Consider the following 24,303-nt stretch of genomic DNA (forward strand, 5'->3'; position numbering starts at 1 on the left):
TCTGAATTCTTAATGGGATAAGTTACGTGTAGCACCCTCATTAATTTAAGTGTCTGACCTCCATCATGTAACTGTGTTGCAAAGACCACTCATAGAAAGATGTGCTGGGTAAAACGGGAAGGTTTAATACATTTTGACGGCTGATTCCATCAATTAATTCAATCGTACTCCAAATTTCACATATATCAGACACTCTGCTGTATTTGATAAACGCTGGAGTTTATGTCTGATATGGTTGCGACATCTCATTATCCTGCGTATGAACACAGTGGTGCTTTTAGTTTAGACAATCAGCCGTGCCTAAACATCAGCAGTCGACCAGGCCTTCGTCTGTCTCACGCACATTCTCATGCAGTTAGCTCATAAACAACATATGGAACCGTCATGAATGTGTGAGCACGTAGTAATGGCTGCTCATGTCACTCCTTGCTATGCTGGCGTGGATAGTATACACTGGCACATGCGTATCCTGTTTTGGCGGTCTGCACTTCATATTTTGTTTTTCAGCTGCTGTTGGTGAAATAAATCAGGTGTGCTGTTAAAGAGCACCTCGTACCCCAGCCAGCAGTAGCAAACCTTTTGTTTATACCAGTTCTAGCACCAGTGGCTTCTGTTAAGTATCAGCCTGTGCTTCAACACATAAATATTGAATGCTTATTGGGAGATTAGCGCCTTTGATCGGTTATTGCAGCCCAGAGGCTTTGAAGACGACTCCAAGCGCTCGGCCGGCACCACGGGCCCGTGTGCTACAGGTGACATTCTAAAATATGCTCTTTCACCATCATCGCAGTGAGGCTGCATTTCATCTGCTCCTCACACGGCGATCGCGCCGCTTCTTTCATTACATCAGCACAGCAGCGAGGTCAGGGGGGATCGTGGCCTCTAACAATGATTGCCAGCTGAGGTTAAAATGCATGAGCGCAGAGCTTTCAATTAGAAATTTATGTTCTGTAAAATATTTAGCAACACAAAATAGGAAATGAGATGAAATGTATTCTTCTGATGGAATAAATGTCTCGTCTAATTCCCTACTTGTCTAATAGAACACACAGTGCCTGTCACCACGTTTATATCAAAGGCAAACTTTAATCCTTCTCTAGGAGGATGGCCAATAATAATATTTAATCTAAAGTGATGAACACTGCCGGTACGTGGACACATTCTACCCATTATCGGAACAGATGAATTATACCCAAACCACTAAGGGTCTATGATGGTTTGTTCCCTAAAGGGTGAACTTGCAACTGGATTGAATAAACATTTGGCTCTAACTGAATTGACGGCGCTTTTATTTTTCGTTTGTTTGTTTTTTTGTCAAAATGCACAAACATCTGCTCTTAATGGACACACTGTTCTAAAGTAAATCATAGTCTCACGATTCTTCATACTCTCATAAACTGGTGTAAAAGGACACCTTACTTTGATTGTCCTCAATAAAAACAAGTGCATAAAATCTCTCGCACCTCCTCTCATTACAGTTTCGCCACTCTCTGAACAGGTCTTGGCACTCAATCCAGGGTTGCTGTGTAAATATGCCTACTTGGAAAACTGGGTCTCTCCAGGGATTTCTGATTTTCAACCTCAGCTCAAAGAACACAGAGCTCCTCATCATGCAGATTGCTCACCATGCATTTTCATCTAGGCCAACATGTTCCCAAAGCATAACCCAACCCCAAAATACCTTCGAAATCTTTGGTGTTGCAAAAATGTAGACAGGTTTTGCTACACAAAGCTGTCTTTAATAGGCCAATCTCCATACTGTATCATGTATTGATCATTTTTAGAAACCGATGGTAAACATTTAAATAAAGTCTTCTAAAAGGAAATGAGTCAATAGATATTAAGCAACTTTGGGGTGAAATATACATTTTATTTATTTAGTCTCACTAACAACAAGGAAGGAGCAGCTGTTATTAAAGGTGAATCATAAATGATGTATGGAAAAGTGCAGGTACCGTGGCAACCGTGCCCCAAATCAGAGCATTAGCATGCGTTCATGCCTGTCAAATTTCTTTTGTGTTTTTTTTTTGCAGAGGTTGCAGTGAGCAGAATGGAAGTGATTCATTAAAGTCTGGATCTCATATTTATCTTAAGCTGTAACTTGGATACGACAGTCTCATTCAGAGCAGAGATTTTCGCTTCTGTCTTCAAAGGACTAAAAACACACACGGCTATCATGATGCTCGTATGCCAAGCCTGTTTAATGTGTAGCAGATGTGTATTTACACTGTGACCTCAATACATAGGAGATGACTCATAAATAGATGTAGCTGGTGGCCATGTTTCTGCTAAATCACACTGCTTTACTACTTTCACACACACAGATAAGGAGAGCAGCGAATGCATCTTTTGTAACTTGAAGCACATCGCGTGTCACTTGCTGACTCCTCAAATCATCTCAATACATGTGATTGACTGTTTTCAGTATTCTGACTTCAAATCTGGAGGCTCTCATAGAAAAGCTTTTTTACCTATAGATATTCTCTGCTTGATTACGGTTCAAGTTCTGAGATTTGTGGCTTCAATGCCCAGTGGCACAATTGACTATGCAGTGGCATGAATAACAGATATGCTAAATGTTCTATCTCATACATGCTCTATCTCACAGATCCTAAGATTATTAGCATGCAGCAATTTTGTTTTTTCTATTGTGTGCAGCTGCAAAAATCATGACCCAGTGAGCAAACCTGAATGAACAAAACGACGCGGAGTGTTTGATTTTTTATCTCTCAAAAAGCAGAATATTGCATTACTCACAACTAGGTGGAATATCAGTTTATACTGTAGCTGTCATGAAGGAACAAGGGTTGATCACACAGATGAGAGTTGCCAGCATTTTTTAAAGTAGGACCAAATGAGCTCACTTTCAGTCAAGATGAAACACGTTGCAACTGCAGCATTGTAGCTTAAATCAAATCTCTGGGACGCGTGTGCTCAAGTCGGCTTTTTTCAAATCTCATTTGTACGTTTCCGGTGAATTCACTGAAAGTGATTACCCCGTGGTCATCAGTATGAGGTTTGTGATGTGACACATAAAAACAGGGAAATATCGAGGAGTAGCTGGAGACAAGGAGGAGGTCTGAGTCGACAAGTTGCACGTGCAAAACATGACTGCAGGGGAGCAAGTGAAGAACACGGACTGATAAAATACTGATGCAGCATCCCAACACAGCACAGCACATACAATAAAGCGATATACACAGCAACTTCAGAGCAAACCGATGGATGAGTGGGCAAAGCGTTAGGACTTCCTAATCTTCTGTTTGCACTGTATAATCCACGATCCACTGTGTAAGTACAATTTACTTACACTTCAGTGGATCTGCTCCTGTTTCTGCATGTGCATTTAGCCTCCTACGCGCATGTGCAGAGTGCACCTTCTCAATCAGACGGTGCACACTAGTGTAGAGTTAATCACGCGTGAGAGGGTGTAGCTTTTATCTTAATGTGTTTTCTGTTAAGACCGAGGGGCAGAACTAATATTGGTGAGAAGCGCTTGCTTGGATCCTGCTGTGAATGTGATTTGATGGTAAAGACATCTTATCAGGAGTGCAAGCTAAGCTTCTTTCTGTTGGCCTTCCAAATAAATTTTGCTCTTGAATTTGCTCTTGACACAATTTTCAGACCTGCTAGTCCAGCACAGTGCAAAAATTAAACCACAGTCTCTTGTGGTTTACCAGGAAATAGTGTCATGTTAAATATAGTCTTAACATGTTAGAAGCCAAGCTTCTAATATGCCAAGGCAAGAAGCCAAGGCTCACTAAACATTTAGACATGAAGGTCCACTCAGAAAAACAACAGCTTTTATGATGTGTAGTAAAATATCAACAGTTCACCTAACCTCTGATTTAAATAAGTCTTCGACTTTATATTTACTGTACATCTCTATGCACACTTTGTGTGAATGTGACTATTATTATTATTATTATTATCATCATCACTTGTATGTACAGTTATACGTTTAATACAGGAAGGCACTTTGTTGAACCTCTTAGCAAATCAAAAATTGATGTTTACGAGGGTCTTGCAGTACACCTTGTGGTAATGCTGGATTTACAGTACTGCATTAAATTTGTGCCATAACCTGGTGCTCACTTTCTCATAAATGTCTCATAAATATTGATCAGCAAAAGGCTGATACCTATGTGAAACATAAGGCAACAGGCTGTGATTGTATCTAGCACACTAATAATCCTAATAGTATTTTTCCATAGTAAACATGCAGTTTTTCTTGTTTTCATTGCTCTTTTTCATTGGTTCGAAGGTCTTCTCTACTTCCTGCATGTCGATAAAAGTAACTGTTGTTTAAAAGCATGAAACATGAAGAGCTCAGTTTTCCTCGTGGTGTCAGAGCATTGCAGGCATATGGTAAAAGCAAGCTCTGATTAAGTGCAGTACTATAAATTCAGGATAAAGGTTATTCTTTAGATAGTAACTGTAGAGTTCAGATTATCTGATGTGTGAACAGACTGCATGGACACCAACTGTTTTCATGTCACTGCAATTATACACTGCTCAAAAACGTTAAAAGGAACACTTTAAAAATACATTCGATCCCAATGGGATGTGTGCATGACTCACAACACTGGAGCGTGCACTTATTGAGATGACCACTGCTGTCCTGGGAGATCTCCCCCAAAATCTGGACCAGAGTATTACTCAGCTCGTCGACAATCTAAGGTGCAACTTGGCAGCTTGGACTGAGTAAAACATAATGTCCCAGAGGTGCTCTGTTGGATGTAGGTCAGTTGAGCATGGAGGCCAGTCAGTAGTATCAATTTCTTCATCCTCCATGAACAGTGTGCTTACTCTAATTACATGAGGCCGGGCATTGTTGTGCACCAGGAGGACCCACTGCACCAGTATAAGTTCTGACAATGTGTCCAAGAATTGCATCCTGATACCTAACGGCCGTCAGGGTGTGTGAGGCCTGTGGGTCCCTCCATGGATTATGCCTCCTCAGACCATCAAGGACCCACCACCAAATTGGTCATGCTGAACGATGTTACCCTTCCACGTCTGTCACATGGGCTCAGAATGAACCTGCTCTCATCTCTGAAAAGCACAGGGCACCAGAGGTGGAGCTGCTGATTCTGGTATTCTATGGCAAATGCCAATCAGGCTCCAGTGCTGAACAGTGAGCACAGAGGCCACTTGAGGACGTCGGGCCCTCAGGTCACCCTCATCATGTCTGTTTTTGATTGTTTGGTCAGAGACGTTCACACCAGCGGTCTCCTGGAAGTCATTTTGTAGGTCTGGCAGCACACATCCTGTTCCTACGTGCACAAAAGAGCAGATACCAGTCCTGCTGATGGGATAAGGACCTTCTACGGCCCTGTCCAGCTCTCTTAGAGTAAGTGGCTGTCTCCTGGAATCTCCTCCATGCTCTTGAGACTGTGCTGGGAGACACAAAAATCCTTCTGGCTATGTCACACATTGATGTGCCATCCTAGGGGAGTTGGACTATCTGTGCAAGCTCTGTAGGGTCCAGGTACCACCTCATGCTACCAGTAGTGACACTGACCCTTGCCAAATGCAAAACTATTGAAAAAACAGTCAGAAAAGATGAGGGAAAAACATAATTGGTCTTTACCTGGAAAACCATTCCTGTTTTTGAGGTTATGCACCTCTAATGCACCTGTTGATGATTTCAATACCATCATATAAAAAGTTTAACACCAACCCACAAGTTGAACTGACTTGATGCTCTGATTAAAAAGTGTTCCTTTATCTTTTTTAAGCAGTGTAAAATATTAATGCTACTCTACCTTAGTATTGTTAAAGGTCAACAGAGCCACAGTTACACCATCATCAAGGTAAAGAGAGGAGGGTAGTCACCACACTCTGTCTTGCACGTCCTCATATAAATGTGCAAAAGACAGTCGTCCACTGGGATCTACAGCGGGATCTATACTACTGTTAGTAGTTTTCTTCATCATTGTTAGTCTACAGTTTGAAGCTGCTACACATGTGTTACCTGAGGTCAGTCTCTGAGATACTCCTTTGGTGCAAGTCCTCTTCTTTCTCCATCAAATCCTTCTGATGCTCTTCGCCTGCGTCTACCTTTCCCTCCCACTCCTTCCCCCCTCTCTGCACCCTTCCTTCTTTACTAGCCCCTCTGCCTTTTTCTCCTGCCTCCTCTTCCTCCCTCACTTCTCCTAACTGCTCATCCCCCTCCCGAGAATGGCTCCTCGATCGCAACTGGCTGAAGATGGAAACAGAGGCACAAAGAGCAGCACATGCAAAGCCAAAAGAAACAGAAAAAACAGAAAAAAACAAACAAAGCGTGAACAATGTCAACAACAAAAGAGAGACGAACACAGAGATGCAACGCAGCCATGATCAAAAGCAGACTGATTCTAAATCACAGAAGAACTAACGTAGACTTAAAGCAAAGCACCATGCAGAGGAGTTTGTTTTTGCTTTGATATGAGACGACACCCAAAGAGTAGAAATATGTTTAATGTTTCAGTGACTACTGCCAGATATGGACAAACTTCCCCCACAGCGTGAAGGAACAGAGTTCAACCACTTGGCTCCAGATTCTCTAAAATGGAGCCAAACTTGAACTCATCACAGGGAGAAAATGACACGCAGCGCTACAGGAGGGGCATTTTCTCCTCAGGTAACCATGTGCAAACAGTTTCAAATTTGAAAACGTCTGGACATGGTAATGAATATGGGTTTCACCGCTGAGGGGGGCGGGGTTTGTCCATTCCAGCTTGATGGTAATTTAAAGAGCGACACAAAGTTTGCATCAGCCTACCGGATCTTGCGGTTTCCTTGCGGCCTTTCTGACTGGACAGACATGTAGCTCGTGCTGCTGAACCGAGAGGCACTACTGGTTCTCGACACAGCGGACACGTCGCTTACATCACTGTCCGACGACTTGGCTGACAAGTTGTCGGAGCCCCGTGGATCTCTGCCTGAACGCTGCAAAGAGGGCAAAGAATAAGACATAAAGTATGGTGACATCAGATATCACAAGTTTGGGGTTTTTTGAGCACTCAACAATTTTAACAAGTACAAAATGTTGTTGCTAAAATAGTCCCAATGAAAACTTCAACAAGTTACCAAAGGGTAGAGATTTCTAAAATGACTTCTACGTCTTTGCCTTGTAAGGGAAAACTATTTGATCAAGACAAGCAGTATTTCAGAAATAAGCTGTTGAATGTAAATAAAAAAGAAGAAATATGCACACTATTTTTACGTTAGGCATATTAGGTGAGCGACTTTAAAGGTCAGTATTTTAATTATGTAGTGGGAAAACATTGGGCTTGCAGTTAAATACCGCAGGGGTTCATGGTTTGAGATTTGGTCTTACCAGGTTCAGAGACTAGGAAAAGTTATAAATGACATCCACAATTTCAGCTTGACTTTCATTTTTGTGTACAAAAGGCTGGAATGGCACACGAAAGCATGTCTTCGTTTCATTCAGCTTCTGATCAGCATCCATTGTTTGTGTGTGTGTTGCAGGTTTTCACAGGCTTGTCTTGTTGATTTTAATTGACTTTTTACATTTGAGCTAATTTATGCTTTGGATCTATCTAGCATGGATATATTAGATGGTAAATGGACTGCTACTTAAATTGTGCTTTTCTAATCTAACTGAGCACCTAAAGCATTTGTTACTTGTCACCGGTAGTGTCGTGGATGAGAGAGGGAGGACCCAAACGCTGGACTCACAGGCAGGTAGGTGAAGGTGGATGTTTATTGCCGAAGGAGCGAGCAAACAGTACAGAGGGAGGAGATGGCTGGCTGGCTGACTGAATGAATGAATGAATGAATGAATGAATGGCCAAAGGACTGACTGACTGAACATACAGACGACATAGACATCAGACGTACATCATCAATGACCCGACACTGAATGGGTAGAACAGAGGGCTTAAATACACAGACTGGTGATAATGATGATAATAAGGGACCGGTGAGTACACAGCTGAACATAATGAACTAATGATAATGGGAAGAGGACTGAACATAATACACACAGACCAAGGCTAAGACAATAAAACAGGAAGTGGAACAGGCAGTAGATAAACAGTGAATGTGAACTGAAAACACTGGGTCACCGACCCAGGAACCCTGACAGGACCCCCCCCTTCAAAGGCCGGCACCCGACGGCCAAACAAAAAAGAACCAAAACAGGGCGGGCGGAGGGGGCCCAGGACAGAGGGACGGAGGCCACACAGAGACAGTTCAGGTGGGTGGCCACGTGGCCCGAGGCCGAGACGAGACAGTTCAGGTGGGCGGCCACGTGGAAGGCAGCAGCGACCACTGAGCCGGTCCGGTGGGCGGCCGCGGCGGTCGAGACGAGACTGTTCCGGTGGACCGACCGTGCGGAAGGCAACGGCGGTGACGTGGACACAGTTCGGGAGGCCGACAGTGCGGAAGGCAACGGCGGCCACTCAGGCGAAGGCGGTCCGGAGGCCGGCCGTGCGGAAGGCAACGGCGGCCACTCAGGCGAAGGCGGTCCGGAGGCCGGCCGTGCGGAAGGCAACGGCGGCCACTCAGGCGAAGGCGGTCCGGAGGCCGGCCGTGCGGAAGGCAACGGCGGTGACGTGGACACAGTTCGGGAGGCCGGCAGTGCGGAAGGCAACGGCGGCCACTCAGGCGAAGGCGGTCCGGGGGCCGGCCGTGCGGAAGGCAACGGCGGCCACTCAAGCAAAGGCGATCCGGGGGCCGGCCGCGCGGAAGGCAGCGGCGGCGGCGAAGGAGACGACGGAGCAGTTCAGGGGACCGGCCGCACGGAAGGCAGCGGCGGCGGCGAAGGAGACAACGGAGCAGTTCAGGGGGCCGGCCGCGCGGAAGGCAGCGGCGGCTCTCCAGTGTTAGGCATGCTGGCCATGGCCCGGTGGGCACAGGACCAGACGAGGCAGGACCAGGCGACGACGGGGCCGGACCAGGCGAAGCACAGGCTGGAGCTGCAGCAGGCGAAACAAAAGCCAAAGTCGAGGCTGGGCCAGACGAGGACGAAGGCTCTGAGGCTGGGCCAGACGAGGACGAAGGCTCTGCGGCTGGAGCCGGGCCAGGCGGAGCAGAAGCAGAGGCCGACGCCGGACCGGGCGTGGGTGCAGCCGAGGCAGAGGCCGGGCCGGGCGTGGGTGCAGCCGAGGCAGAGGCCGGGCCGGGCGTGGGTGCAGCCGAGGCAGAGGCCTGACCAGTCGAAGTTGAAGCCTCCGGCTGGAGACAGGCCGGGCCAGCGGGTGCGGAAACCCCTGGCTGAGGAGCAGGAGAGCTCACAGCTGGCTCTGGGTGCTGTGGCTGCAGGTCCGGGAACTGAATGGGACGGTGGACAGGCGACTGGGAAACAGGCTGGACAGGAGCAGACTGAGCTACAGGTGAGTGGACAGGAGCAGACTGAGCTACAGGTGAGTGGACAGGAGCAGACTGAGCTACAGGGGACTGGAGGGCAGGAGGAGACTGAGCTACAGGGGGTGACTGAACTAGAGGTGAGTGCACTGACTGGAGGGAAGATGCTAAGGGAGGAACAGAGGCAGGCGTAGCTGACGATGGAGCTGAGGTTGGTGTGGCTGATGACTGAGCTACAGACTGGGCTAGACGGGGAGATAAAGCTACGGCCTGGGCTAGTAAAGCTGGTGCCTGAGCAGGGGACACTTCAGCCAGCCTAACCAGGGATAAAGCTAGTGCGTGAAAGGCTGGGTCAGGCGGTGGATGAAGTGGTGGACTGATTGGCTCTTCCGTGCCTCCAGAGCGTGAAGGCACTGGCTGGAGAGCCTCAGCTGAGTCTCTAGGGGGGTCAGGCCGGATCCTGGCTGCCCTCAGCCTAGGCGCTGGGACAGGCACGGGAGGTGGCTGGACATCAGTCACCCCCACCCGAGGAACAGAGGTGGGTGTGGAGGTATACGGGGTCACAGCTGCCCTCGTCCTGGGTGCGGGCACAGGTGTGGGTGTCGGCTGACTGACAGGAGTGGAAATGATGACTGGGTGAGTGATACTGACAGGTCTATCTGGATTTATTCTGGTCCTTCTGCCACCACTATTTATAGTCTTTGACTGAACAGTCTTTGGGGGAGCAGAGCAGAAAAAATCTTCCCAGTCCACATCATCCTCTAGGAGGGAAACATCCCATGGATCAGAAAAGAGTCTATTGTGTGTTTTAAGTGGATAATCAGACGGTGAGTGCGAAAAACAGTCACTGGAGCTCACCATCGGGAGTTGCTGGAAATAGTCCTTGTTATGGCGACGTGTGCGCCGCTTTCTCCGGGAAGAGGCAGTGGGCGGGGTACACAGCCGAGCCTCTGGCACGGGAGCCTCCATTGAGCCGAGGTGGGAGGCGGAGCCACCGTGCCATGGCGAGGTTGAAGGTCCGGTGAGGAAAATGGCTGGCGGGCGAGCGAGGAGCGGAGCAGCGGAGGAGCGAGCGCCCGAAGCCTGGCCTGTGACGCCCGCTCTCCGCGGCGAATGCTCCGATGCAGGTGAGGCAGCAGGTGGAGGACCGCGGCGTCTCCGAGGCCCGCCCAGAGCCAGGCGAGTCCCCTCAAAGACGTGCTCCCTCTCTGAGAAGAGCCGCTGTTTCCACCTGAGCTTCTCCGCCCAATTGGAGAGCGCTGCGTCCTGCCGCTCGAAAAGGTCCGAGTCCGCTGGGTCCACAACGCGGGGTCGGGTCATTCTGTCAGCGGTAGTGTCGTGGATGAGAGAGGGAGGACCCAAACGCTGGACTCACAGGCAGGTAGGTGAAGGTGGATGTTTATTGCCGAAGGAGCGAGCAAACAGTACAGAGGGAGGAGATGGCTGGCTGACTGAATGAATGAATGAATGAATGAATGGCCAAAGGACTGACTGACTGAACATACAGACGACATAGACATCAGACGTACATCATCAATGACCCGACACTGAATGGGTAGAACAGAGGGCTTAAATACACAGACTGGTGATAATGATGATAATAAGGGACCGGTGAGTACACAGCTGAACATAATGAACTAATGATAATGGGAAGAGGACTGAACATAATACACACAGACCAAGGCTAAGACAATAAAACAGGAAGTGGAACAGGCAGTAGATAAACAGTGAATGTGAACTGAAAACACTGGGTCACCGACCCAGGAACCCTGACATTACTATAGTTCTCATTCTCCCAGTCAGTGCTTTTTGTGCAAGATCTTGTCTAATATTTGCACACTTACTCACACTCTTTATAAACAAACATGATGCGTGTTTTAGAGTAACAAGTAAAATGAATTCTGGAAACTAGATTTTTGAATTGGGAACTAGGGCCAAAAAATAAAACTGTTGCAAAAGTGACAAAACTGCAGATTCTTCAATGGCCCCTTGAAGATGTCACACAAGCAAGCTCCTATGTTAAAATGCCCAGTTTCACAGCAGAAATAAACCTAACATTGGTCCAGGCCGGGCGTCGACAATCTTCAACATCAAAAGAGCCATTTTAGCTCCTCCCAACAAACTACGAGAGAAAAAGTGCAGCACACGTGTGTAACGTGGATTAACATGTTTATTTTCTATGAGTTTCTAACTTGAATATGTCAAGCTCTGCCTGCTCTTGCATTACTGTGTTCGATTAACAATGCAGACAAAGAAATAATGCGCACATTTGTGATTACACTTGTGATAAAGTTTACAAGAAGCTGTTGATCAATCACAGTCCATACAGTGTTGCTGCCAGAGACCAAAGATGGAACATTCATCAGCAACTGTTCAATAAACTAAATTTTTTGGACATTGTTTTGAAAGATATTTGCAGGCACTTAAGTTAAGCTAGCAAACATTGGAAATATTAGAAAGTCCAATTGTTCTTGATTGCATCACAGCACACCTGGGAACCTCGCTCTGCGCCGTTGGTTTCCTTTTTGCACGCTCTTTTCTTTTTCAACAACTACCCAGTTTAAAGCTATGCCTAGCAGTGTGACAGATTTGTGTGATAACAATTGGTTGTAGGTGCAATATGGCTTGCCAACAGCCTATCCATGAAATATGTAATCCAGTTTTGCTGATTGGCTAGTATTACTGGAAGGCTTTTTTGTGTGTTACATAGAATTGTTCATAACAGGTGTTTATGTCTGTGTGATGTACCTTCCTAACCAAGCTTGTTAGCATTAGCTGACAACTTAGGACTCCAAAGAGTCATCCAAATATGGTCACTCCTGGCTCTGAAACACCCAGATGGCAACAACTAAAACGCTATTCCCCAGGCTTTAAAACGGGACTTCATAAAACAAAGATTCTTGTCATGTCTTGTCAATTGTTTATATACAGGCTAAGGCTCTCATACAAAGCAGGGTTACGGGGATTAAGTAATAAGATGGTTTATAACTTACTTCAGCATGCAAAACAAGTTGGCAAAAGTCATTCCCTGTATGCCTGCTTCTTAATGCTTGTGATGTGCAATTTTACTGCTAATTTTTTAGGGTATGATTGTCACTGGGGAAGAAGCTGAATGTCTAACTAAAAACGAGCACTTTTCAGTGGAAGACTGGGTGGAGCAAAATCAGGGTTGTGCTCTGAGAACTTGTCCCACAGAGACTGTGAACTTTCCAAAAATTAAAAACAACTTGAGGTATCATCCTTCTGATTAACTGGATGAGATCCAGAATGCATCGCAGACATACAAGCATGAGGACTTGTAGAGTGCGATCTAAAAACTGCACCCACGCTTAAAACAGTCAAAAGTGGCACAAGAAGATGATCTTAAACAGGCGATCGGCCAAATTTCAATCAGGTAATGTGTTTGTTTTCCATTTTTGAAGACTTGTGATCTCCTGTAATTGTACTCTTAATACTTCATGTACATTTTACTAAAAAAATTAATGAATAATATTCTGATTTAGACATACAAAGTTTTGCATGAGTACTTAACCATAAGTGGCAGGAAGACAGTTACCATATACTGTTTAATCCAGTGACAGTCAACTGGCTCACAAAGTCGGATTCTACTCAACTAACTTTATACACAGGCTTTCCTGGAAGCTGAACTGGGCTGGGATGATCTTGGCACAGACTTAGTCCAAGCACATTTGTGAACGTGGATGTGTATATAATATCTTGTTATGTTTTGGTTGGCTGTTTACTGTAACTAAATCTGGACGGAGTGTTACAGTAACTGCCTTTATTAGCATTGTTTTTGTCAATGGGAAGATATTGCTCAACATACAAGGACTGGGGAATAATTTCAGCAGCTTTTTATAGACTCCAAATGCCATAGTTTTCATAGCATTGTCTTAAAAGGAAAGCAGACAGAGGGGCTTCATCTGCTAGGTCTCAGACCAGACCGCAGTGAGACAGCAGGCTCTGGCCGAGCTCTCTAAACATGTTCAGGACTTCTCCAGAACAGAGTAGTAAACAGTGGACTTTACACACAATTCCTTGAAATTGCAAAGTGATGTATTGAAGTATTTGGCCTAAATGACAAGGAGAAAAATGTAGTTTCCCACATAGAGATAACTCTAGGTGGCTTTAGATTGTTGTCGTTTTAGATTTGTGTGCAATGATTTTGAGATATCTTATCGTTCCATTTACTTTTTCTGGGTTAACAATGGACACTGCTGAGAAACTGTTGGGAAGGATTAATAAAATGTATCCTGTGGCGCTGTGGATGCATGTCGCTTTTTAAAGTCAAAGCTTTGAATAAAGACGTGTATAATATATATCTGTGACTCAGATGAGCTGATTAGAAGAACAGCTGTATCCAGCTCTGTGTTTTCCAGCCTTTGAGTCTTTACCAGCTGCACTTTGTTTTGATATGTTTTGTGACCATATCTGTGCATGATGCAAACATCAGTGAGCATGCATTTTGGAACTTTGTGAACAGTGTTTGTGTAGGAACATCGTTTTCTGGAGTGTTGAAGCATAAATTAAGCAGACCTGGGCGTGTTTTCTTTACCTTGTGGTAGTCCTGCTCCAGTCTTGAGTCAGAACCAGCTCCCTGCTTGTACTTGTTCATCTTTAGTTTCATCTGTCTGGTCCTCTCCTCCATGTCCATACCTGAGCACAGAGACAGATGCGAGTCAGCTGGGAGCTGGTGGACTGTGAGGAGAGCCTCATGGAGGGGCATACTGTTATGGTGAGAGAGGCTTCTGTTGAGCTATGAGCCATGAGCTATGACGGGACAGATCTAATGGGAAAAGCTGAATGGTTGGCTGTTTTTAACAAACACAAACCCGTAAACATATGCTGCATAGAATAATAAACTAATTTTTGAAATCAATAAGTCCCACAAAAAATGCTGCTTTTTAGTCAGTCACTAATATTCAAATATTTTTATCTGACCTCAGTAAAACACATTTGAATGCTAAGCCAAATTACTCCAGTACTACTACAGCACTAAATGTAACAATACTAGTGATGCATTTTTTAAAAAAACTCTAGATGAAAGGAAATGATTAAACAACAAATTGAAATCCCTAAACGATCACATTAATTGGCCGAAGCATCCCTCTCGATTAAAACTGACAGGCATTTTAGTCCTTTTATAATTGCATAAAATCATCCGGTTTACCCATCTTATCACCTCCCAATTTCAGTTTAAGCTCTGCAAATGTGATTCTTACATTCGCAACCATGCACAGGCCTCTGTTGAAGTACAAATACCAATAAGAATAGGAACTGTGTACATTTTACAAACCTAAAAATGACAAAATAAGCTACAAACAGTTTCTACAGTAACCGTTTCTTTTCTGCAAAAATGTTCACCACATGGTGACTTTCCTGCTTTTTCCTGCATTTCCATTTTCCTGCTTACTCTTTGTCTCTACTTTTGTGTCATATGACCGCAGTGACAGAGTGAAGATGAATGCACACGTACAGGCGCCATGCTCACATGCCTTCATGTACACACTCGCACACAAAGAGAAACGAAAAAGCAAAGAAAAAGAGTAAAATAAAGGAATACAAGCTCAGAGCAAATGAATGACTGCATGAGTGAAGCGAAAGGAGTTGACGCATCACGCAGTTAGTAAACTACATGTGATTTCGCATCTCTCCCGGAGTATTTTGTTAACTAATAGTATTTAATTTAACTTTGTTAAATGATTGTAACTGAGCTGCTTTTGAAATTCCAGTGCAGTCAGAAAGTCGTTTTTTGTGATCGCTTCGTTTCAGTGGTCGTGATAAATATGAGGTTAAAATTGAACAACTTTGAGTTCATGTTCTTTTATACCAACACGTTCTCATCCCAACTTGTAACATAGAAACACATGTGACAAATCGCCAGTGTGTTACGCGTTTGGAGGCACGAGAGCCGTTTGGAATGAATCTATACATGTAAATGTGTTTTACGTTCTGATCATGAATCACTTTGGAAAACACTATCTGATAGTGTTAAGGTTATGGTTATGGTTAGGGTGTAACACGGCTGGAGCGTGTGTTACCGCCGCGAGTGGCATTCTATTGGGTTCAATTGAGAATCCGGAGCATCTCATAAGGACGCGGAAGGGTACCTTTCGTTACTATGAGACGCCTCGGGACATGACAAATCGTCTGTATGTTATGCGTTGGCAATGACAATGCTCTGTTTATCCAATTTTTATTGGACAGACAAGATTGGACAGTTCATCACAATAAATTGTGTTAGATCCTAGAAGACTGATGGCTTTTTCATGCTTGAAGCTGGAGAAACGAGGCAGTTAGCTTAGCTTATCATAAAAACATTTAACCTCGTGTGGTCTAGACATAAAAAGCTGAACGACCAGGACCTCAGAGGCTAGCTGCTTAACAAATTGTACCTTTTGTTTTGGACTGCAAAGAGACCACATTTTAAGTGACTCGGTGACTGTGCATGAATGTGTGCGGCAATCATTGTTTCATTTCAAAGCAAATCTGTGGAACAAGATCATGAAAACCATACTCACTAAAGTGAGTAAAATTTTTGACTGCACTGCATTAGCAGCGTTTAGGAACTCTAAGTCATTCAAAACCACACGAATCATCAAATTTCACTTGAAATAGGCCAAAAAGAAATCAATTTAGGGAAAAAGTAGCAAATCTATGTCTACAAAGAGAGTAATCAAAAGAATAAATCTGCTGTCATATGCTCACAGTAAGTTGTTTTTTTTTTTATCTTGGTAGAAAATGACAGTGTCTCACGTGCTGCAAAGAAACCACACTGGTGTGATCGTGATCATGCTTTAGTGAATGACAAGCCCACACAGTCTGTGTGCAGAAAAAATAAAGCAGCAGAAATGGTATGGAAGCCAGAAGCATCATCTACACAACAACGAAGAGAGCAACGCCGCAAGAAATTGGAGTCAAGCCAAACGGGAAAATAAAAGACGACTGAGATGAGGGGAGGCGGGTTTGAGGAGGGGGAGGGCAAGCCAGGAAGACGTACAGAGAGAATCACAGCAGAGGAAGGAGAAGAGGGAGCTGAGACAGAAAAGAAGGAAGGTGCAGAAGAAGAAGGGACAGACCTGAGTTCGTCCAACTTGGTGAGTCCGTGTCTTCTGGGATCACATCACACAATGGACAGACACAGACAGAGGAGAGGAAGATGGATGTGAGAGGATGCACGAAGGGTAAGGGGGAGGGCGAAGGAGGAGAGGAAGGATGGCTGGGAGGGCGACGCCATCACCAAAGGTCTCGGGTTTGGAGGGTCAGAGTAGACAGGAAGGAGTCGGAGGGGAGGGAGGGGGACACGACACAACAATACAACACGACAATGACAAAAACAACAAGCACAGAACACACAAACAAAATCATAGAGTACACCAAGAACACACAAACTCCACCATGGGGACAGTGAGAAGTCAAAATAGAGCAAAAAGGGTGCGAGGCCGGGGGAGGCTGAGGTAGAGAGGCCAAGAGTTTAGTTATTAGAAGTCAGAGAGAGAGGGAAGGGGAAAGGTTCTGTGCTTTAAAGGGGAAAAAAGAGCTGAAACAGGAAAGAGATGTTAATGTACCAAACCAGATAGAAACTTGAGACCTCTCTGCAGGCAGGTGAGGAAAGGAGGAAGAGGAGGAGAGAGGGGAGGGGGAGGAGGTATATAAGGAGAAGTGGATGTCACTTGAACCTGCATGGGGCAACTGTGGGGAAACAGCCTGGAAAAGTAACATGAACGGAAAAAAAAGAGGAAAAAAAAAAAAGAAAAACTGAAAGCACAGAGCAGCGAGCACACAAAAGAGAGACGGCTACCTCACACAGTTTCACCAAGAGAACGTTCAAACTGACAAAAAATAGAGACATCACCTGGGTAGAGTGCGAGAGGTTTAAATACACGAAAGTGTACGCTTGGGCGCGCGCGCACACACACACACACACACACACACGAGCATCAGCCACAAGATCTCTCTGAAAAGTCACACAATACCAACATTCGACTGCCTGCTGCCAGGCATCTCTGTTGATTCCGATAGATTCACATTGTATTCATACGCATATTTCACTTGTCTCTGTATTATTCATGTTCTTCCTTTCTTCCGCTCGGGCCCCCGAAATATTCTGTTTAACTCCAGAGATGAAGTGTGCTTCTGTTTCCTCTGCGGCTACCAAGACACTTTCACACGTTTTGATCTCGCGTCGAGACAGCTGCTCATTGACTGACCCGACCTCAGTTCACAGGTTTAACATCGGGGTCCGGTTTGTTACCAACCTTCTCTCTTAGAGTCATGCTGACCCCTTTTTTTTTTCTCCTGTTCTGTTCTCCAGCCCTCCCATCTGATCTCTATCCCAGGGGCTGAACCTGACAAATCAACAGTAACGACCAGGAGAGCCTTCATTGTCCTACACCCCCCCCCCCCCCCTCCCATACACACACACACACATACAGAGAATTTGCATTTAGCTCAATTAGCACTCACTTAGCTTGAATAATATGGTGTCACATGAATTAAAAGACAATGTGAGGCATTGTCCTAGCTAGCTTTCATGAACGTAATAGCAGTGTGGTTTAGCTTCGTCAGTCATTCCAGGAAACACACAGAAAATATGCAGAGTTGGAGAGAAATGAGAAATGGATGGAGTGAGAAAGTGAGAGAGACTGACTGAAGACCAGGCTAGCTGTAGGTTCATCACAGATTGGCCTGTGGGAAGCAGAGGCTTTGAAGACATGCCTCTCTGCATCCTGCAGACGCACTGAGAGAGCTACTGGGTTTTTAGCTCAGAACAGCAGATGTTTTATGTTTTATTTTAAAGCCACAATCCTAAATCTGGTTCTGTTGTCAAAACGTATCAGCAAGCGGCATAACAAACTAACATAAATGAGGCTTAACTTAAAGGAAGGTGAAGGCGTGCCACCATGGGAACATTTCAGGAACACATTTCATGCTTCCTATACATCCATGGGCAAGGATCAGGTGTCATTTAAATAACGCTGTTATTTGTACAGTGCTGACAAAAAAATCAGTAAAGAAATTAATATAAAGGGTAAGAAATCTATAAAATGTATCACTATTTTTTAAGGCGCTAGAAAAAAAACCCCAAAACAACAATCTTTTGTGGGGTTTTTTTTCATAGTTTTAAAATGTCAACTCCAAGATGCACTGCAATACCACACCAAGCAAGAAGAGACTGAAAAATAGAAGGATGCCATCCAGAGGCTGACAAAGACACCTCCTGTTAAATCAAAGGTGTGTCCGTGTGTGTCTATATATATATATATATATATATTAGGGGTGCAAAGGTACACAAAATTGACGGTTCGGTTCGATACTTTGGTGTCACGGTTAGATATTTTTTCGATACAAAAAATGTTCATGCCTTTTTAATTTGTCATTTATTAAAATTATAAATATATATTTTAACTCAACTTAAATTTAATGTTGCTGAAACAACAAAATAGAAAAATCTATCTGATCGAGAAATCACTCATCTTTGGAAAAATAGTTTATTACAGAGAAATGTCTCTTTCCAAAATAAAAGCTATACTATACGCTTCTTCTGGGCTATATTCTCAGCAGCATATTAAACATATCAGGTCCCCATAAGGAGAATCATGTGCTAACGGCTGTCTAAATGACTCGGGTAAAGTTTGTAGCATGCGTGCTTGTTGTTTTTGTCTGCTTCCACTTGTCTTTGCACTAGGATGATGTCGGTGTAAATGTGCAGTCATATTCGTTGTGTTCCCACTAGTGCTGTCAGCGTTAATCTTGTTAAAATGACATTAACGCCATAACGCGGCAAATCTCCGTTAACGAGTTACCGTGGATCGCCCCGTGCATGGGGCTGGACGCTGTCAACAGGTTAACGAGCTAACTTCGCTAACACAGTAATTCTCACCAATGTAATTGAGCATTGCGTGGCACATCTGACATACTGTTTTACTTTAGTCCATGACTCGCTTACCATCAGGGTCATGCTTCACATGAAAACCAAAATAGTTCCAAACGCCAGATCTGAATCAGGGTGGGGGAGGTTCAATTTGCCATTTTGCAAAGAGCTTAGCTTCTGTCTTGCTAGCTTGTGCTGCACTCAGTGGATCTGCACTCTACAGTGCAGCCTAGGCGGAGTAGTTGAACGCAGATCCACTGAGCGCTCAACACAGACAGCATCGTCAGAAGAAAAGTTGATCAAATAAATTAAAAAAAATTGTATTGTTCGATACATATGCGTACTGAACCGAAAGCACTGTATCGAATGGTTGAATATCGATACGAGTATTGTTGCACTCCTAATACATACATATATATATATGTGTGTGTGTGTGTGAGGGTAGAATCCAGTTGAAAGAGTCCACACAAGGACAAGTCAAAGGAGCTTGCAAAGAAAAGCATCTGGACGTTTCACCTCTCATCCGAGAAGCTTCTTCAGTTCTAAGGTCAAATGGTGGAGAGTCCCACATTTAAACCCAGTGGGAGTTTCCCCCCACAGAGGGACAAAAGGACCCCCTGATGATCCTCTAATCACCTGAGTCAAGGTGTGAAAATGGGAGTGGATCACAATCAGCCAGGGTTTCGGGTGTGTTCATTGTGAAACCTGGCCCCACCTTATCATGCGAATTCCTGAGGTCAGATGGCCCAGGATGTGAGTGGACGTTAAGGCGTCTGGGAAGGGATCTCAAAACTGGATTATAGATGGCAGACAGTTGGTGTCGTAAACCCCCGCCTCTGTTCAAAGATGGTCGCTCACAGTGGACGTAAATGGCTTCTTTCACTCCTCTTTCAAGCCATCTGTCCTCTCTGTCCAAAATGTGAACGTTGGCATCTTAGAAAGAGTGACCTTTATCCTTAAGATGCAGATGGACTGCTGAGTCTTGTCCTGTGGAGGTGGCTCTTCTATGTTGTGCCATACGGTTGTGAAGTGGCTGTTTGGTCTCTCCGATGTGGAGGTCTGGGCATTCCTCGCTGCACTGTACCGCATACACCACATTGTTAAGTTTGTGTTTAGGAGTTTAAATCTGGGACTCTCCGCCATTTGACCTTAGAACTGAAGAAGCTTCTCGGATGAGAGGTGAAACGTCTTCAAGTAACTTAAAGAAGTCCAGACGCTTTTCTTTGCAAGCTCCTTTGACTACGATGACCTGGATGACTGAGAACCTTAACAGACACACAAGGACAAAGTCAGCAATTCTTCACAGAAACCATATTCTATTAGAATACTTTCAGTGAGTCCATGAGCAATAAACAGCTATAGTAGATACTATTATTATGCAATATTTTATTGCTACAAGCTTCGCTAAACTTACAAACTGAAGTAAATACTATAAAACAAATGACAAGTAAAGCAATGACTGTTTTTGAGCTGGTTCAGTTTAGCTTTGAAATGTTCCTGAAATATTCAGTCAGTTAAGCTTGATACTCAGACCTTTAGACATATTTGTTGAATTTCAAAAGACAAATTTTAAATCTTTTTTTAAAGGCTTGTATGTAGAAATCATCATGCTGTGTACAGGGCTGATCAGACAAGCATGAAGAGGCCTATACGCAAGATTGATGCGCTTTTCTCTTTTTGACCGGGTACTTGTCTGGTTAGATACGTTGATTACTGTTCATGTACTCATATGAGAGAGAGTAAAAAAGACTTGTACCCTATCAGACCGACCGACCTGTGTCAGTGAGTGAAGGGTAAGGTTGCGTCCCACCATCAGACAGAGAGCCATTCAGCCCTCGCTGCTGGTCCTCCCATGTCACCTCTAAAGCAAGACATACACATAGATATACACACACACACACTGATTTTGACACCATTAGGAGATCTCCTTCCTGCGCAAATGTTTATTCTTCTCTATAAAATACTTTCTATGTCTTCATTTATTGATACATTGCATAATGAGCATTTTGTGTATTATGCTCTGTACCAATAATAGAAAGCTGCTGCAAGCATAAATTAAAACAAACAAACAGATAAGAAAAAGGCATCTTTACTACTTCAGCACTGAAATCAAGGACAGCTCCTTATCAAACATTATGAACTTTGCTCCATCTGCTGGCCAACAGAGGTAACAGCCTCTCAAATAAAAAAAAACTAAAAAAAAAACATTACACTCTGCAGTACTGCAGCAAAGTGTAATGCACAGGCAGCAGGAAATGCTGTTTATGTGGAACACTATCCTAAAAATGTCTCTATTCACCTTTACTCCATTACGCCATTTTTATTACTGTTTTTGGCAAAAAAGGACAATTTTCTTTGCACTAAGCACCAGTTATGTTTGTAAGAGACTGCCAGTCTTAATGGAGTGCATGAAAAGACTGTGTGCACAAGAGCGCAATAATCCATGTCTAATTGAAATGATTGGCAATTTCACAATGGAAATGGAGAGCTCTGTCTTTGTGAGGTGGAGCTGAGCAGAATTAATTAGTATTAAAGAAGAGGGCAGATTAGAGCTCTGAGGCCACGCTGGAGGCAGAGAAGGGCAGACCAACCAAACTTCCAATCACAGCACTCTGTATGCATTAACATCAGTTACACTACACACAAGTCTCTAGTTTGATCACGCAAATAAAGTCAGAAGGAACGGACCATGCTTTTTGGGTGAGAGATGAAACTTGGGCGAATAAAACACTTTGGTGCGACTGAGAGCAGCTCATCATCAAGGACCACAGCTGCTGCTAACTAATGTCACAGAAGGACCAAGAGAGCCCACACAGCAAAATCACACCATCACACTGCTCGGAAGACTTGCCTTTCCTCCCATTTACCGGTGGGCCTTGGGGTTTTTCCTCACTGCCTGCTGCTAGTGGGGAGACAGATGGAGGTTCATGAAATGGTGCAGCACTGAAACTTTACACTGTACGTCACCGTAATATCACAGCTCATTCCACTTGGGCCCAGACGCAGATGCACATATGCCACACAAGTGTGCACGCACGCACACATACGCACATATACCACAAGATCTGATGTGCACAGCAAGCGTTATTGCATAGAACTGCCGTGAGCTACTGGTTAATTATTCTGCTCAGTGTGTGATTATCAGAAAACATAGTTTTATAATATGCAGTTGTACAGTTATATTGACAACTCAACATACAACCATCTTACCATCCAAAGACACCATTAATTAACCCTGTTTAAAAATACAGTTTCCTTTTAGAGACCTTTCATGAATATCCAATGTGCCAGTGAGTGCTATAGCTGTCACAGTGTTGAGTAACAGCACCACACAGTCAAAGGACAGAAGCGTGCCACGTAAACAGATGGGAAGGTAGGAAGTAGAAACCGTGGGGAACTCCAGTTTCTGCCAACACTCTTGCCGCTCATTCAAGCCTGGGTTTGAATGTTCTATACAACAGCGTGTACTGTACAGCACTCTCGAGCAAAACGCAAACTCCACACACTTAAAATGCAGAGGCTCACATCCGCCGTGTTTCATTTTTAAAGATCTGCCATGACACAAGAGTAAAAACCCGCCGCGTGTTCTCAGTGATAAACACACCTGGATGATCGTTTTGGGGTTCAGGCGCCCTGGGCTCTTCCCCTGTTGCCACACATAAACAGATACACACATACAGGACAGTTAATGTATCTGCCAACTAGGCTTATATCAATATTCCAGCTTCTCCCAGGAATAATACAATAATATGGATCCAGTGTAGAAAGGTCCACACGCACACAAAAGCACAATCAGATTTGCTCAGCATAAGCCAAGTGTCACACAGCTCTGTGGGAACCACGGCGCAGGGTCGGATCAATGCTTCCCCTCTGCCCGTGCAGTGCCGCTGTCCTATAAGAAATAGACTAAAACACAGAGCAAAAGAAGGAGAGAGTGAGAGAAAGGAGAGAGATGTGAAAAGGCAGAGTGCCTGTCAAAGAAAAAAGGAAGAAAAAAAAAACAGGAGTAAGCGAGGCTGGGGGCAGGTATGAAGAGGAAGAACAAATAAAGGTGACACAAAGGAGCAATGGAGAGGTCCAGACACAGAGAGAGCTTTTGAGTGATAAAAAGATGGCAAAGATACAAAAAAAGACTGGGACTGAGAGAGAGCGAGAGCACAGGGGAGAGAGCGGGGCTGGCTGGCAGCTGTACAGAAGACAGGGAAAGGCCCTTGTGGACTCTGACAGTGATAAAAGGGTTGTGTGAATACTTTGACACGTTCACCAGAACTGCACGAGCTTCTTCTCTCCAGATTTATCTCAGTCGTTCCCCACAAAGCTTAGAACAACCCTTTTACAGCATCCAATTTAAAGACACGTGAAAACAATCATTGCCTTCATCACAGTGCTTCATATCACAGTTCATTACAACAACGCGCAACAATTTGCCAGAGGAGTGCTGAGTAACACTAAGGACTTCACATGCCTCTGTACAATGTGAACAAATGCAGGTTTTGCTGTAATTGTGAAAATTGTGGAGTTTAGCACAAAATAGCATAATATTTGCTTCGGTGACGTAGCTCAGCAGTCCAAATGTTTTAAAAATCGAATTATTTGCAGACAGTTAGTAATGATATCTGGTGTGTAACGCAAAGCAAAAGAACAGCAAGGCTACAAATCAACACAACACTGGTGCGATCAGTAGGATCAAGGCACCACGATGGCACAGGACATTCTAACTGCACGTTTAAACACAACTGCAACGGGGGGGTTGGAGGAGGAGGATTCAGTATGCACAGATCAAGTTTAGCCTCCACTGAACTGAGCTACCCGCCCTGTTGCAGACAGGGTTTTGGCTTTTGGAGGGAGGTGCAGCTCGAGCAGCAATTCCCAGTCCGAAAGACGAAACCCGAACATTCAGGTACAGACCTTCACGAGGCTCTGTTCCTTCGTCTCCATCTTCTGAGAGAGGAATGGAAAAGGAACCGAGCAGAGATGTTAATGGATGGAAGGCCAAAGTGAAAACCCATAAAGCAATGAAAAATCCTTGTACTTTTGAGACTTCTACAACTTCTACCGAAGCGTTCCACCAGCTAATAATAATTATCCCTTTGGTCAGTGACACCAAAACCAAA

At 44.5% G+C, this 24,303-nt stretch overlaps 1 protein-coding gene across 5 annotated transcripts in view; it reads right to left on the bottom strand.

Moving 5' to 3' along the window:
* The window catches only part of rims2a (regulating synaptic membrane exocytosis 2a), a 163,296-nt gene that overhangs the window by 25,744 nt on the left and 113,249 nt on the right, over positions 1 to 24,303 (bottom strand). For 2 of the 5 annotated variants that reach the window (XM_085366167.1, XM_085366165.1), the window contains 4 exons: positions 16,395 to 16,427; positions 13,871 to 13,971; positions 6,767 to 6,933; positions 5,978 to 6,205 (listed from right to left, as the gene is read on the bottom strand). In XM_085366167.1, the coding sequence (XP_085222293.1) occupies positions 5,978 to 6,205; positions 6,767 to 6,933; positions 13,871 to 13,971; positions 16,395 to 16,427 (529 nt within the window). Of the gene's footprint in view, positions 1 to 1,463; positions 1,613 to 5,977; positions 6,206 to 6,766; positions 6,934 to 13,870; positions 13,972 to 16,394; positions 16,428 to 24,097; positions 24,131 to 24,303 lie in introns of those variants that run through there. The other 3 variants (XM_085366164.1, XM_085366166.1, XM_085366168.1) reach the window with 3 other exon arrangements.

Source organism: Diplotaxodon limnothrissa, linkage group LG11 (genome assembly GCF_057381915.1).
Source record: "Diplotaxodon limnothrissa isolate DT_005_m linkage group LG11, D_limnothrissa_male_GT1.1, whole genome shotgun sequence".
NCBI lineage: Eukaryota > Metazoa > Chordata > Actinopteri > Cichliformes > Cichlidae > Diplotaxodon > Diplotaxodon limnothrissa.